Below are 14,322 nucleotides of genomic sequence, written 5' to 3' on the forward strand. Positions count from 1 at the left end.
CTTGACCTCATATTATATGGTTTTGGTAAATCTAGAGGAAAATCGTACAAGAAAATTAAAAAATGTTTTGTATAATTATGTGGCTAACCACAGAGAGAGAGAGGGTGTTTTTGTATCCATAGTCTCAGGCCGCGTACACACGCGCGGACTGTTCGCCCAACCTTGTTCGGCAAACAGTTTCGGCAAACAGTCCGCTCAAAATTTGCATGAGCGGACTTGCCCACACACGAGCGGACTGTTTCAGCGAACTGTTTGCCAAACAGTCCGCTCAACTTTTGAAATGAACGGACTCGCCCACGTAAGGCGGAGGCAAATCCGCCCATTTCGAGCGCGTGTACAGGTAGGCGGGGCCCGCGAAGGAGACGTCGCGGGCTCCGCCGCCTGGAATGGGCTTAAAGGGGAACCCCAACGCCGAAAAAAATCGGCGTGGGGGTTCCCCCAAAGTCCACACCAGACCCTTGTCCGAGCACGCTACCCGGCCGGCCAGGAAAGGGGGGCGAGCGAGCGCGCCCCCCTCCTGAGCCGTACCAGGCCGCGTGCCCTCAACATGGGGGGGTGCCTTGGGGAAGGGGGGGCCGCGCGGCCCCCCCACCCCAAAGCACCTTGTCCCCATGTTGATGAGGACAAGGGCCTCTTCCCGACAACCCTGGCCGTTGGTTGTCGGGGTCTGCGGGCGGGGGGCTTATCGGAATCCGGGAGCCCCCTTTAAGAAGGGGGCCCCCGGATACCGGCCCCCCACCCTATGTGAATGAGTATGGGGTACAATGTACCCCTACCCATTCACCTGTGAAATAAAGTACAAAAAAAACACAACACAGGGAAAAAATATTTTATTGCACAGCTCCGGGGGTCTTCCGTCTTCGGGGGTCTTCTCGCCGGACTCCTCCGCTATCTTCGTGTAGCTCTTTTGCTAGCGGAGGAGTCCGGCTTTCTTCCTCCCCGCCGCCGGCCTCTTCTCCCGACTTCGGGGGTCTTGTCCCCCTCTTCGGTTCTTCTGCCGGGCCACCGCGCCTTCTTGTAGCTCTTTTGCAGGCGGTGGCCCGGTCTTCTGTCGCCGCTGCCTTCCGTTCTTCTGTCGCCGCCTTCGGTTCTTCTGCCGGGCCACCGCGCCTTCTTGTAGCTCTTTTACAGGCAGTGGCCCGGTCTTCTGTCGCCGCTGTCGCTGTCGCCGTCGCCGCCTTCCGTTCTTGTTCTTCTTCTTGTTCTTCTCCAGGAGATGTTGACACGTCGCTCTCTCCGGCCGGAATGCCAGAGCCGCGCTGTGCGGTCACTTATATAGTGACAATGGGGCGGGGTCACATGGTATATGTCACATGTCACATGGTATATGTCACATGTCACACGCGCGGCCCCCCCTTCCCCAAGGCACCCCCCCATGTTGAGGGCACGCGGCCTGGTACGGCTCAGGAGGGGGGGCGCGCTCGCTCGCCCCCCTTTCCTGGCCGGCCGGGTAGCGCGCTCGGACAAGGGTCTGGTGTGGACTTTGGGGGAACCCCCACGCCGATTTTTTTCGGCGTTGGGGTTCCCCTTTAAGCCCATTCCAGGCGGCGGAGCCCGCGACGTCTCCTTCGCGGGCCCCGCCTACCTGTACACGCGCTCGAAATGGGCGGACTTTCCGAGCGGGAACAGTTTGCTCATTTCGAAAGTAGCCTACACACGGGCGGACTGTTCGCTCAAACACAGTTTCAGCGGACAGTTTTTCGGAATTTCCGAAAGACTTTGTTCGTCCAACTGTCCGCTGAAACTGTCCGCTGAAAGCCCACACACGGGCGGACTGTCCGCCCAAACACTGTTCAGCGGACAAGGTTGGGCGAACAGTCCGCCCGTGTGTACGCGGCCTCACAACCACAATTCTGGCCTCTATAACAGTATAGGTTACAAAGATTTAAAAATGTATTGGCCAATGCTCAATTCCCACTCCCAATAGGACTATTTTATGATCTGGAACACAGGAAATGTGGGCTTTACCGGATTTATGTTTGTTTAAAAACACAAGAAACAACTGAACAAAACAGACCTAAGTCTGATAAGTATATTATAGATAAGAAAATAGCCAAAAGAATCAATAAAGCAATACATAATTAGATTTGTAGTGTATTCAAATTTTAACAAATGTAACTGTGGAATTAGCTGCTCACTTTCATCAGCAATAGATGACCATCGTTTTTATTCCTATGTAGCACTACCCCTGCAGGTGCCGCTGGTAATTAGGGTCCTCTGCTCTGGTCCAGCCTTATATGAAGCCTCCCCAGCAGGAGCACAAGAATTATACTCACAACCCTTTAAAAGATAAGCAAACTGTTTTGGCAGATTAAAGTCATAAATTATAAAAGAGTATATTGGCACATGAAGGTCAATCATCATAAACACAATAGTAACTGTATAATTAACCTCACAGGGATGCTTATGAAATTTCAGATTCCAGCTTATTCTGAGCAAAAGCAGGAGCTCTCCATACGAGATGATACACCTTAAAGAGGAAGTAAACCCTGATGGGTTTACTTCCTCTTTCATTCCCTGCAAAGGCAAAGCATAATGGACTACTATGCATCACATAGTAGTCCATTATGTGTCACTTACCTGACACAGGAGCCAGCGATGTCACCGCTGTCCCCTGTAGTCCGGCGCATCCATCTTTTTGGTGGGGTCTCGCAGCTCCGCCGCTGTCATTCGGCGAAGCCGCGATGACGTCACTCCCGCGCATGCGCACGGGAGCCGACACGCGCGCCAGCTCCGTTGTTGGAAATGCCGCGCTCAGTGCGCCTGCGCACCACTGTCTACAGCGCATGCGCCGTAGACAGCGGTGCCTGTCTTTGGGCAAATATCTCCTAAACCGTATAGGTTTAGGAGATATTTCTTGGACCTACAGGTAAGCCTTAATCTAGGCTTACCTGTAGGTCAAAGTGGTTTGTAAGGGTTTACAACCACTTTAAGTGACCAAAACAAAAAGGTAAATAAAATAGGTGGATCTCACTTGAGAAAGGGGTTATAGCCAGCACCAACACTAATCAGTGTATTCTGACAGCAGGGAAGGTTCCAGCCTACCACAGTGGGATTCTTGCATCAATTTCAAATGGGTGAATAGGGAAATGTGGGCATTTCCAGCAGATTGAACAAAAAATAAAATGCATGAACTGCCTTACAGTAATAAAGATAATAAAAATATGGCATGCATTATGCATTTGGAATTTAATTGATATTGTCTCTCTGACTCTTCTGTCTCTAATCTTTATCTGTTTTGATCTAGGACAAGGACAGTGTGGGAGCAGAATAAACATGATTCTTGCTTTTTAAACAATTCCTAGGTCACAGGTTACATGACGTGTGTTTTTTTTACAAAAAGCAAGCAACATAACGAAATTACGTTCTTGCATAGCCTATGGGTTTTGCAAGGTTAATCAAAGTTCAAACAAATGTATTTCACATGTCCACAGGAAAAAAAAATATTCCTGCTATAGTATATAAAAATGCAATATTTGTGCCTTCATGATCCTCTATTTTCGCTCTCATGTCAGTGCAGGTACAAATGTACACACTGGACAACAATAGGAATAACCATAATCATAAGAAAGTACATAACAGAAACAAATCAGTAATCATGAAATCTGTACTATGTGGACTGCTAGTATTTGAATTTCAGTCCCAGTGGCAATTGTAATAAGGACACAGAGGATGATGCTCTCTAATGCCGCGTGCACACGATCAGACTATCCGGCGGACATAGTCTGGCGGACAAACCGCCGTAAAGTCCGCCGGACTGTCTGAACGAGCGGACCTGCCCACACATGTGACTTTTCTGCCGTACTTTTGAAATGAACGGACTTGCCCACACACACGGAGAAAAGTCTGTTCATTTTGAGTGCGGCCCCAGGTAGCCGGAGCCAGCGACGCTTCCTTCACCTGGTATACGAAGAAAAAATGGCGTGGGGGTCCCCCGCAGGTCCATATCAGGCCCTTATCCGAGCACGCAACCCATCCGGTCAGGAAAGGGGGTGGAGACAAGCAAGCGCCCCCCCCCCTCCTGAGCCGTACCAGGCCGCGTGCCCTCAACATGGGGGGGTGCTTTGGGGAAGGGGGGGCCGCGCGGCCCCCCCACCCCAAAGCACCTTGTCGGCTCCAAGTCTGCAAAGTCTAATGCCCAAATGTTGGATGTGAGCTTGTTGGGGGAAAGTCTGACCGTGTATATGCTCCATCGAAAATTTGTTGTCGGACTTGTCGCCAACAAATGTCGGCTAGTAGGTTCTCAAATTTTCCGCCAATAAATGTTTGTTGTCGGACTTTGCGATTATGTGTACACAAGTCCGTCGGACAAAAGCCCGCGCAAGCTCGGAATCAAGCACAAGCCGGAGATATAACTAGCGCATGATGGAGATATCACGTACGTCTTGTACGTCACTATGTTCATAATTGTTGGCCAACAATTGTGTGACCGTGTGTATGCAAGACAATTTGGGGCCAACATCCATTGAACAAAAATCCATGGTTTTGTTATCGGAAAGTCTGATCTTGTGTACAGGGCATAAGTCTTTTGAGCTTGCCACATCTTACCACTGGGATTTTTGCCAATTCCTCCTTGCAAAACTGCTCCAGCTCCTTCAAGTTGGATGGTTTGCACTTGTGAACAGCAATCTTAAAGTCTGATAACAAATTTTCTATTGGATTGAGGTATGGTCTTGGACTAGGCCATTCCAACACATTTCCATGTTTCCTCTTAAACCACTCAAGTGTTGCTCTTGCAGTGTGTTTGGGGTCATTGTCTTGCTATAAGGTTAACCTCTGTCCTAGCCTCAAATCACACACAGAGTGGTACTGATGCTGATAGTGATGCTGACACCACCATGTTTCACTGTGGAGATGGTGATCTTTGGGTGATGTGATGTGTTGGGTTTGCGCCAGACATAGCGTTTTCTTTGATGGTCAAAAAGTTAAATTTTAGTCTCATCAGACCAGAGCACCTTCCTCCATACATTTTGGGAATCTCCCACGTGCCTTTTCTCAAAGTCAAAACGTGCCATTTTGTTTTTTGCTGAAAGTAATGGCTTTCTTCTGGCCACTCTGCCATAAAGCCCAACTCTATGGAGTGTACGGCCTATTGTTGTCCTATGTAAAGATACTCCAGTCTCTGCTGTAGAACTCTGCAGCTCCTCCAGGGTTACCTTAGGTCACTGTGCTGCCTCTCTGATTAATAACCTCCTCACCCGGTCCGTTAGTTTTGGTGTGCGGCTGCCTCTTGGCAGGTTTGCTGTTGTGCCATGTTCTTTCTGTCAGGTCACCTTGAGGCGAGGTGACAGGTGCACACCGTAGGGATCAGGAGTGCACCGCAAGGTTGTGGACCCTATGGCTGACTGCTGCATTCCCTGGGGCGTGGAGTCTAAGAGCCAGCAGGTGTTCATCAGCGCCTCTGGTGGTGAGGATGGACTTGGCTGCAACTGGCTCCAGGTCGCGACCCCCAGGGTCCCCCAGCTCACACCCACAGTAGGCAACAGGAGGATAGGGATGGTGAGGGACAAAGCCAAGGTCGGGGCCACAAGCAGACAAGAATAGTCGGGTACACGCTAAAAGGTCAGGAACACAGGCAAACGAGGATTGTCAAGACACGCCAAAGTCGGTAACGGAAAACAGTAGCAGAGCACACGGCAGGAAACAGGAAGCTAACACACAAAGGAATACACAATGGTTGATCAGCACTGATGGCCTGCAGTGCACAGATTAATATAGGGCTCTCTGATAGGGCCTGGGGTGGAGCCATGCTTAGAGGAGAGGTTATAAAAACCACCAGGTGGAAGTGGCTGGTCTCTTAGTCTGAAGACATGAGGGGAGGTAAGCAAACAGAGCACTGATCAACAGATCACTGCATAACCATGACACTTTCCATTTGGTTATGATAGATTTGATGGTGTTCCTAGGGATCATCAAAGATTTGGATATTTTTTTATAACCTAACCCTGACTTGTACTTCTCAACAGCATTGTCCCTTACTTGTTTGAAGAGTTCCTTGGTATTCATGGCAGTGTTTGGTTAGTGGTGCCTCTTGCTTAGGTGTTGCAGCCTCTGGGGCCTTTCAAAAATGTATGTATATGTAATGACAGATCATGTGACACTTAGTTTACACACAGGTGGACATCATTTCACTAATTATGTGAATTCTGAAGGGAATTGGTTGCACCACTAGAGCTTTTTATGGGCTTCATAAAAAAGATATATACATTATATATATATATATATATATATATATATATATATATATATATATATATATATATATATATATATACATACATACATACATACATACATATATATATATATATATATATATATATATATATATATATATATATATATATATATATATATATATATATATATATATATATATATATATGCACATGTTAATTATAATTTTTTTATTTCTGAAAATTCGTTTTATATACTTTTCTAATTTTACTTCACCAACTTAGACTATTGTGTTCTGATCCATCACATATAATTCAGATTACAGGCTTTAGTTTAATTATTATTTTTTTAATGTAACAAAATAGGTAAAAAGTCAAGGGAGGTGAATATTTTTGCAAGGCACTAAATTTATCTCAGTACATGTTATTTTTGTTCCATTTGAGAAAAGTTTTTGTTCATTGTGGTGCATTAGGCAGCGTTTTTACCACCCCTCCTTTCCTTAAGCTGCAAAGAGAGTAGACAGGGGTGTGCACATGCTATGACCACCCTGCTTTGGGTTGCTTAAAAAATTATCCCCCATGTCACATTTTGTGGTCGGTAGCGCCACTATGCGTGAGCCATTCAAGCAAATGGGGCCACACCACAACCGCATGCAATGTACGCCATTGTGGCGCAGTGGGGCAGCATTTATGGGGCTAAAATGGGAGGTAAGGAGGCAATGTCAAACGCCTCTGATAAGTGATCTCAATGAGAATCACTTTTCAGAGGAGTGACAATCTTGCCATGCTTCTAAACTTAGTCTTAATCCTATGCATGTGTTAAATGCACCGTGGAGGAGCGCCTCTTTGTGGATGGGCCCTTAATTTGAAATACCGATATAGTATATTTGCATGAATTACATTATCTCACAAAAGTGAGTACACTCCTCACATTTTTGCAAATATTTTATTATATCTTTTCATGTGACAACACACAGCCATTAACTAGTTGCCGACCAGCTGCCATCATCATACGACAACAGGTTGGCTCTCCTGCGCAAATCGCCATAGTTGTATGGCAGCCCGTGCAGGCACCGCTGGGAGCGGGGGGGCCGCGGGCTGGGCAGACTCTGTCTGCCGGTGACCAGTGATCGCCTACTACAGCCTACTGTAAACAAGGCGGATCCCCATTCTGACAGGGGAAATGTCAGATATTTACTGTTCCCAGTGTTTTGGAACAGTGATCTCTGTCATGTCTCTGGCAGCCCACCCTCCCCCCTACAGTTAGAACACGCTGAGGAACACAGTTAACCCCTTGTTCGCCTCCAAGTGTTAACCCCTCCCCTGCCAGTGTAATTTTTACAGTGATCAGTGCATTTTTATATCACTGATCAATGTAATAATGTCAATGGTTCCCAAAAAGTTTAATTTGGGGTTAGATTTGTCTGCCGCAATGTTGCAGATCTGCTAAAAATCTCAGATTGCTGCCATTACCAGTAAAAACAATAAAAAATAAAAATAAAAGTCCCATAGTTTGTAGATGTGATAACTTTTGAGCAAACCAATCCAATCAATATACGCCTATTGCGATTTTTTTTTTTACCAAAAATACGTAGAAGAATATCGGCCTAAACTGATAAATTTGTTTTTTCTATATACTTTTTTTTGGATATGTATTATATCAAAAAGTTTTAAACCATTTTTTTTTTCAAAAATGTCAGTCTTTGTTTATAGCGCAAAAAAAATGCAGAGGTGATCCAATATGAGAAAAAGAAAGATCTATTTGTGGGAAAAAAGGACATCAATTTTCTTTGGGTACAGCGCCGCATTACCGCGAGATTGTCAGTTAAAGTGATGCAGTGCCGTATCGGAAAAAATGGCCTGGTCATTAAGGGGGAAAATTTTTCCGGTCCTTAAGCGGTTAATGTCTAAACTGCTGGCAACAAAAGGGAGTACACCCCTAAGTAAAAATGTCCAAATTGGGCCCAATTAGTTGGTGTCATGTGACTCGTTAGTGTTACAAGGTCTCAGGTATGAATGGGGAGCAGGTGTGTTAAATTTGGTGTTTTCGCTCTCACTCTCTCATACTGGTCACTGGAAGTTCAACATGGCACCTTACCTCAAAGAACTCTCTGAGGATCTGAAAAAAAGAATTGTTGTTCTTCATAAAGAGGGCTTATTCTATAAGAAGTTTGCCAAGACCCTGAAACTGAGATGCATGGTGGACAAGACCATACAGCAATTAACCAGGACAGGTTCCACTCAGAGCAGGCCTCACCATGGTCGACCAATGAAGTTGAGTGTACATGCTCAGCATCATATCCAGAGGTTTTCTTTGGGAAATAGATGTATGAGTGCAGCCAGCATTGCTGCAGAGGTTGAAGGGGTGGGGGGGTCAGCCTGCCAGTGCTCAGACCATATGCCGCACACTGCATCAAATTGGTCTGCATGGCTGTCATGCCAGAAGGAAGCCTCTTCTAAAGATGATGCACAAGAAAGCCTGCAAGCAGTTTGCTGAAGACAAGCAACCTAAAGACATGGCTTACTGGAACCATGCCCTGTGGTCTGATGAGACAAAGATAAACTTCTTTGGTTTGGATGGTGTCAAGCGTGTGTGGCAGTAACCAGGTGAGGAGTATAAAAACAAGTGTGTCCTGCCTACAGTCGAGCATGGTGGTGGGAGTGTCATGGTCTGGGGCTGCATGAGTGCTGCCGGCACTGGGGAGCTACAGTTCATTGAGGGAACCATGAATGCCAACATGTACTGTGACATAATGAAGCAGAGCATGATCCCCTCCCTTTGGAGACTGGGCTGTGGGGTAGTATTCCAACATGATAATGACCCCAAACACCTTCAAGATGACCACTGCCTTGCTAAAGAAGCTGATGGTAAGAGTGATGGACTTAAACCCTATTGAGCATCCTCAAACGGAAGGTGGAGGAGAGCAAGGTCACCAACTCCGTAATGTCATAATGGAGGAGTGGAAGAGGACTCCAGTGGCAACCTGTGAAGCTCTGGTGAACTCCATGCCCAAGAGGGTTAAGGCAGTGCTGTAAAATAATGGTGACCACACAAAATATTGACACGTTGGGCCCAATTTGGACATTTTCACTTGTACTCCCTTTTGTTGCCAGCTCCATTTCCAAGAGGGTAGCAGAGGTTTAGACATTAATGGCTGTATGTTGAGTTGTTTTGAGGGGACAACTAATTTACACTGTTATACAACCTGTACACTCACTACTTTACATTGTAGCAAAGTGTCATTTCTTCAGTGTTGTCACATGAAAAGATATAATAAAATATTTAAAAAATGTGAGGGGTGTACTCACTTCTGTGAGATATTGTATGTATATATATATATATATATATATATATATATATATATATATATATATACCGTATATACTCGAGTATAAGCCGAGATTTTCAGCCTCTTTTTTGAGGCTGAAAGAGCCCCCCTCGGCTTATACTCGAGTCATCGCTGTCTGCCCGCTCGATCAGCGTGTCGAGCAGACAGACAGCGGCCATTCTATTCAAAAGCCGCGCCTCCGGCTCCGCCTTCGCCTGTGATAGGCGGAACACTGAATTTCCCAGCAGCCTGTGTTCCGCCTATCACGGACATCGTATCATCCTCGTACTACGGACGAGGATGATACGAAGGCAGTGATAGGCGGAACACAGGCTGCTGGGAAATTCAGTGTTCCGCCTATCACAGGCGAAGGAGGAGGCGCGGCTTTTGAATTTTACAATGGCCGCCGAAGAGGGCACGGGACGGAGGCAAGGCAAGGCAAGGCAAGGCAAGGCAAGGCACGGCACGGCACGGGACGGGAAGGGACGGAGGCAAGGCAAGGCACGACACGACGGCAAGGCACGGCACGGCACGGGACGGAACGGAGGCAAGGAGGCAAGGCACGGGACGGAGGCTCGGGACAAAGGTAGGCTGGACACACACACACACACACACACACACACACACACACACACACACACACACACACACACACACACACACATACACATACACATACACATATACACACACACACACACACACACACACACAGGGATGGGTGGATGGATGGAGACACACACAGGGATGGGTGGATGGATGGAGACACACACACACAGGGATGGATGGATGGATGGATGGAGACACACACACACAGGGATGGATGGATGGATGGACACACACACACACAGGGATGGATGGACGGACACACAGGGATGGACGGACACACAGGGATGGACGGACACACAGGGATGGACGGACACACACACAGGGATGGACAGGCATGTCTCACCCTCGGCTTATACACGAGTCAATAAGTTTGCCAGTTTTTTTGGGGGTAAATTGGGGGCCTCGGCTTATATTCGGGTCGGCCTATACTCGAGTATATACGGTATATATATATATATATAATGTGGTCATAATCTTCCTCACACCATAAATCAAGTTAAATGTGTGTTTTTATACCGCTATCTCTATCTCTATCCTCTTCTATCATCTCTATCTCTATTCAGGGCTGGACTGGGACAGAAATTTGGCCCTGGACTTCATCCAGACCGGCCCACTTATATGTGAGCATCCCATCAGCACTCCCTTACATCAGAGTGTCCCATCACCAGCCCCCTTACAACAGATTGTCCCATCACCAGCCCCCTTACAACAGAGTGTCCCATCAGCACCCCTTACATCAGAGTGTCCCATCAGCACCCCTTACATCAGAGTGTCCCATCAGCACCCCCTTACATCAGAGTGTCCCATCAGAACCCCTTACATCAGAGTGTCCTATTACCAGCCCCCTTACATCAGAGTGTCCTATCAGCACCCTCTTACTTCAGAGTGTCCTATCAGCACCCCCTAACATCAGAGTGTCCCATCAGCACCTCCTTACATCAGAGTGTCCCATCAGCAGCCCCCTTACATCAGAGTGTCCCATCAGCAGCCCCCTTACATCAGAGTGTCTCATCAGCAGCCCCCTTACATCAGAGTGTCCCATCAGCAGCCCCCTTACATCAGAGTGTCCCATCAGCAGCCCCCTTACATCAGAGTGTCCCATCAGCAGCCCCCTTACATCAGAGTGTCCCATCAGCAGCCCTCTTACATCAGAGTGTCCCATCAGCAGCCCCCTTACATCAGAGTGTCCCATCAGCAGCCCCCTTACATCAGAGTGTCCCATCAGCAACCCCCTTACATCAGAGTGTCCCATCACCAGCCCCCTTACACCAGAGTGTCCCATCACCAGCCCCCTTACACCAGAGTGGCCCACTGAGCCATCGGCCCACTGGGAAACTCCCGGTAGCCCCAACGGCCAGTACATGCCTGTCTCTATCTCTATCTCTATCTCCTGTGTGTGTGTGTGTGTGTGTGTGTGTGTGTGTGTGTGTGATATATATATATATATATATATATATATATATAATGTATATGTATGTCGTGCTCAAAAGTTAGTATACCCTGGCATAAATTGTGGCATTTATATTGAAAATATGACTAATCATGCCAAAAAACTTTTATTCAAGGATAGTGATCACATGAAGCCATGTATTACCATGTAGTTTTTTGGATCCTTTTTAAATCATAATGATAACAGAAATCACCCAAATTGCCCTGATCAAAAGTTTGCATACCCTGGAATGTTTGGCCTTTGTACAGACACAGAAGGTGGCACATACAGGTTAGAATGGCAATTAAATGTTAATTTCTCACATTTGTGGCTTTTTAAATCACAATTAGTGACTGTATATAAATAGTCAATGAGTTTGTTAGCTCTCACTTGGATGCCCTAAGCAGGCTAGACACTGAGCCATGAGGAGGTAGAAAAGAACAGTCAAAAGACCTATGTAACAAAGTAATGGGCATTTATAAAGAAAAGGATATAAAAAGATACCCAAACCCCTGTATATGCCAATCAGTACTGTTTAATCCCTTATTAAGAAGTGGAAAATTCAGGGCTCTTTTGATACCAATTTAGGGTCAGGTAGATCAAGAAAGATTGCAGCCACAACTGGCAGAAGAATTGCTCAGGATACAAAAAAACCCACAGGTAACCTCAGGAGAAGTACAGACTTCTTTCCAAAAAGACGGTGTGGTTGTTTTTAATGAGCAAAATTATACTTGAACAAAAAAGAGCTGCATGGTTGAGCTGCCAGAAGGAAGCCTTTACTGCACCAATGCCACAAACAAGCCCAATGAGGCATGTCAAGGTATTGTTGGCCATATTGTAACCAGGCTTTTTTGTGGAACTTGTGCAGTAAAGGCTTCTTTCTGGCAACTTGACCATGCAGCTCTTTTTTGTTCAAATATCATCCTATTGTGCTCCTTAAAGCGGGAGTCCGCCGGGAGTTCCGGCGTTTTTTTTTTTTTAAAAGCCAGCAGCTACAAATACTGCAGCTGCTGACTTTTAAAATAAGGACACTTACCCGCCCAGCGCGCCCGCGATGTCGGCACCCGAAGCCGATCTCTCGATCGTCTCTCGGGTGCTGCCGCCGCCATCTTGGGTATGGGAATCAGGAAGTGGAGCATTCGGCTTCATTTCCCGGTTCCCTACTGCGCATGCGCGAGTCGCGCTGCGCAATAAGGATGGACCCGCTGCCTCTGGGATCTGTGTGTTTCCCAGCAGGCAGCGGGGGACTTTCGGAAAGGGGCGTTATCTACGCCCCTTTCCGCAGAGAGCTATCCCGGAAGTGGGTGCAGATACCTGTACTGTACAGGTACCTGCACCCCCCTCCCCCCTGAAAGGTGCCAATTGTGGCGCGGGAGGGGGGGGGATTCCAATGAGCGGAAGGTCCACTTTAGGGTGGACCTCCGCTTTAAAAACAACCACACTCTTTTTCCAGAGCAGCCTGTATTTATCCTGAGGTTACCTGTGGGTTTTTCTTTGTATCACAAACAATTCCTGTGGCAGTTGTGGCTGAAATCTTTCTTGATCTACCTGATCTTGGCTTGGTATAAAGAGATCCCCACATTTTCCACTTCTTATTAAATGATTGAACAGTATTGACTGGCATATTGAAGGCTTTGGATATCTTTTTATATCCTTTTCCATCTTTGTAAAGTTTCATTAACTTGTCACACAGGTCTTTTGACTGTTCTTTTCTGCTCCTCATGGCTTAGTATCTAGTCTGCTTAGTGCATCCATATGAGAGCTAACAAACTCATTGTCTATTTATACACAGACACTAATTGTGATTTAAAAAGCCGCAAATGTGGGAAATTAACCTTTTAATAGCCATTTTAACCTGTGTATGCCACCTTCTGTGTCTGTACCAAGGCCAACCATTCCAGGGCATGTAAACGTTTCATTAGGGCCATTTGGGTGATTTCTGTTATCATTATGATTTTAAAAGGAGCCAAAAAACTGTGATAATAAATGGCTTCATGTGATCACTATCTTTGAATAAAAGACAGTTTTTTGGCATGATTAGTCATATTTTCAATATAAATGCCAAAATGTCACAATTTCTGCCAGGGTATGCGAACTTTTGAGCACAACTGTATCTTCTCTACTGTATTTAACCGTGAAGCTGTAAATTTGGTGTGTTTCTCTCCTTTTTACCAGCATGACGCAAATGGTCAAATACATTACTATATTGAGTATGAAATACGTGAAAGCTCCTGCACGGTGAAGAGTGAGCACAGTTGGCAAGATTGCCAGTTCCAGTCAAACAAACCAGTAAGAGTATTTATGCACGTTTTCTCTTTGATATGTGTACTTTCTGTTTTACTAACAAATCAGTATTTATTATTATTTGATTTGGTTATTCATGTTTGGATGTTTCTTATGTCAAAAACTTGGGCTGATTTTTTTACTAATTTGCCAGAGAAGAGTTTTACATACCAACTTGTCCTGATCTGACATCCCCTCCCTACCAGTTATGTAGCCAAGAAAGTCTCACATCTCCTGCTGCATTTTCTGTTAACTAAATGGAAAATTTTGTCTCATGAGGGAGATTTACATTTAAAAGACATTGGAGGTTGGTAAAACATGAAAAAAACAAGTACATTCCGTATAAGATGTCAACACGTGATGTGTAAAGCCTGTATCTGCTGTAAATTAAAATATACATTTTTCCCTCCATTAACTAATTGCTTTATGGGTACCAAAATAAATACTGTAAATTTGTATTGCTCTATACTAGCGTTGCACCAGTACCAGTATCGGT

General features: G+C 46.0%; 1 protein-coding gene across 1 annotated transcript in view; it reads left to right on the forward strand.

The window, feature by feature from the left end:
* Positions 1–14,322, forward strand: part of KNG1 (kininogen 1) — a 73,785-nt gene that overhangs the window by 1,778 nt on the left and 57,685 nt on the right. Inside the window, exon 2 of the mRNA XM_077487880.1 lies at positions 13,719–13,832. Coding sequence (XP_077344006.1) covers positions 13,719–13,832 — 114 coding nt within the window. The remainder of the gene's footprint in view (positions 1–13,718; positions 13,833–14,322) is intronic.

This window comes from Lithobates pipiens, unplaced genomic scaffold (assembly GCF_037356315.1).
Source record: "Lithobates pipiens isolate NorthernLeopardFrog02 unplaced genomic scaffold, aLitPip1_a1.2 Scaffold_18, whole genome shotgun sequence".
In the NCBI taxonomy this organism is placed as follows: Eukaryota; Metazoa; Chordata; class Amphibia; order Anura; family Ranidae; genus Lithobates; species Lithobates pipiens.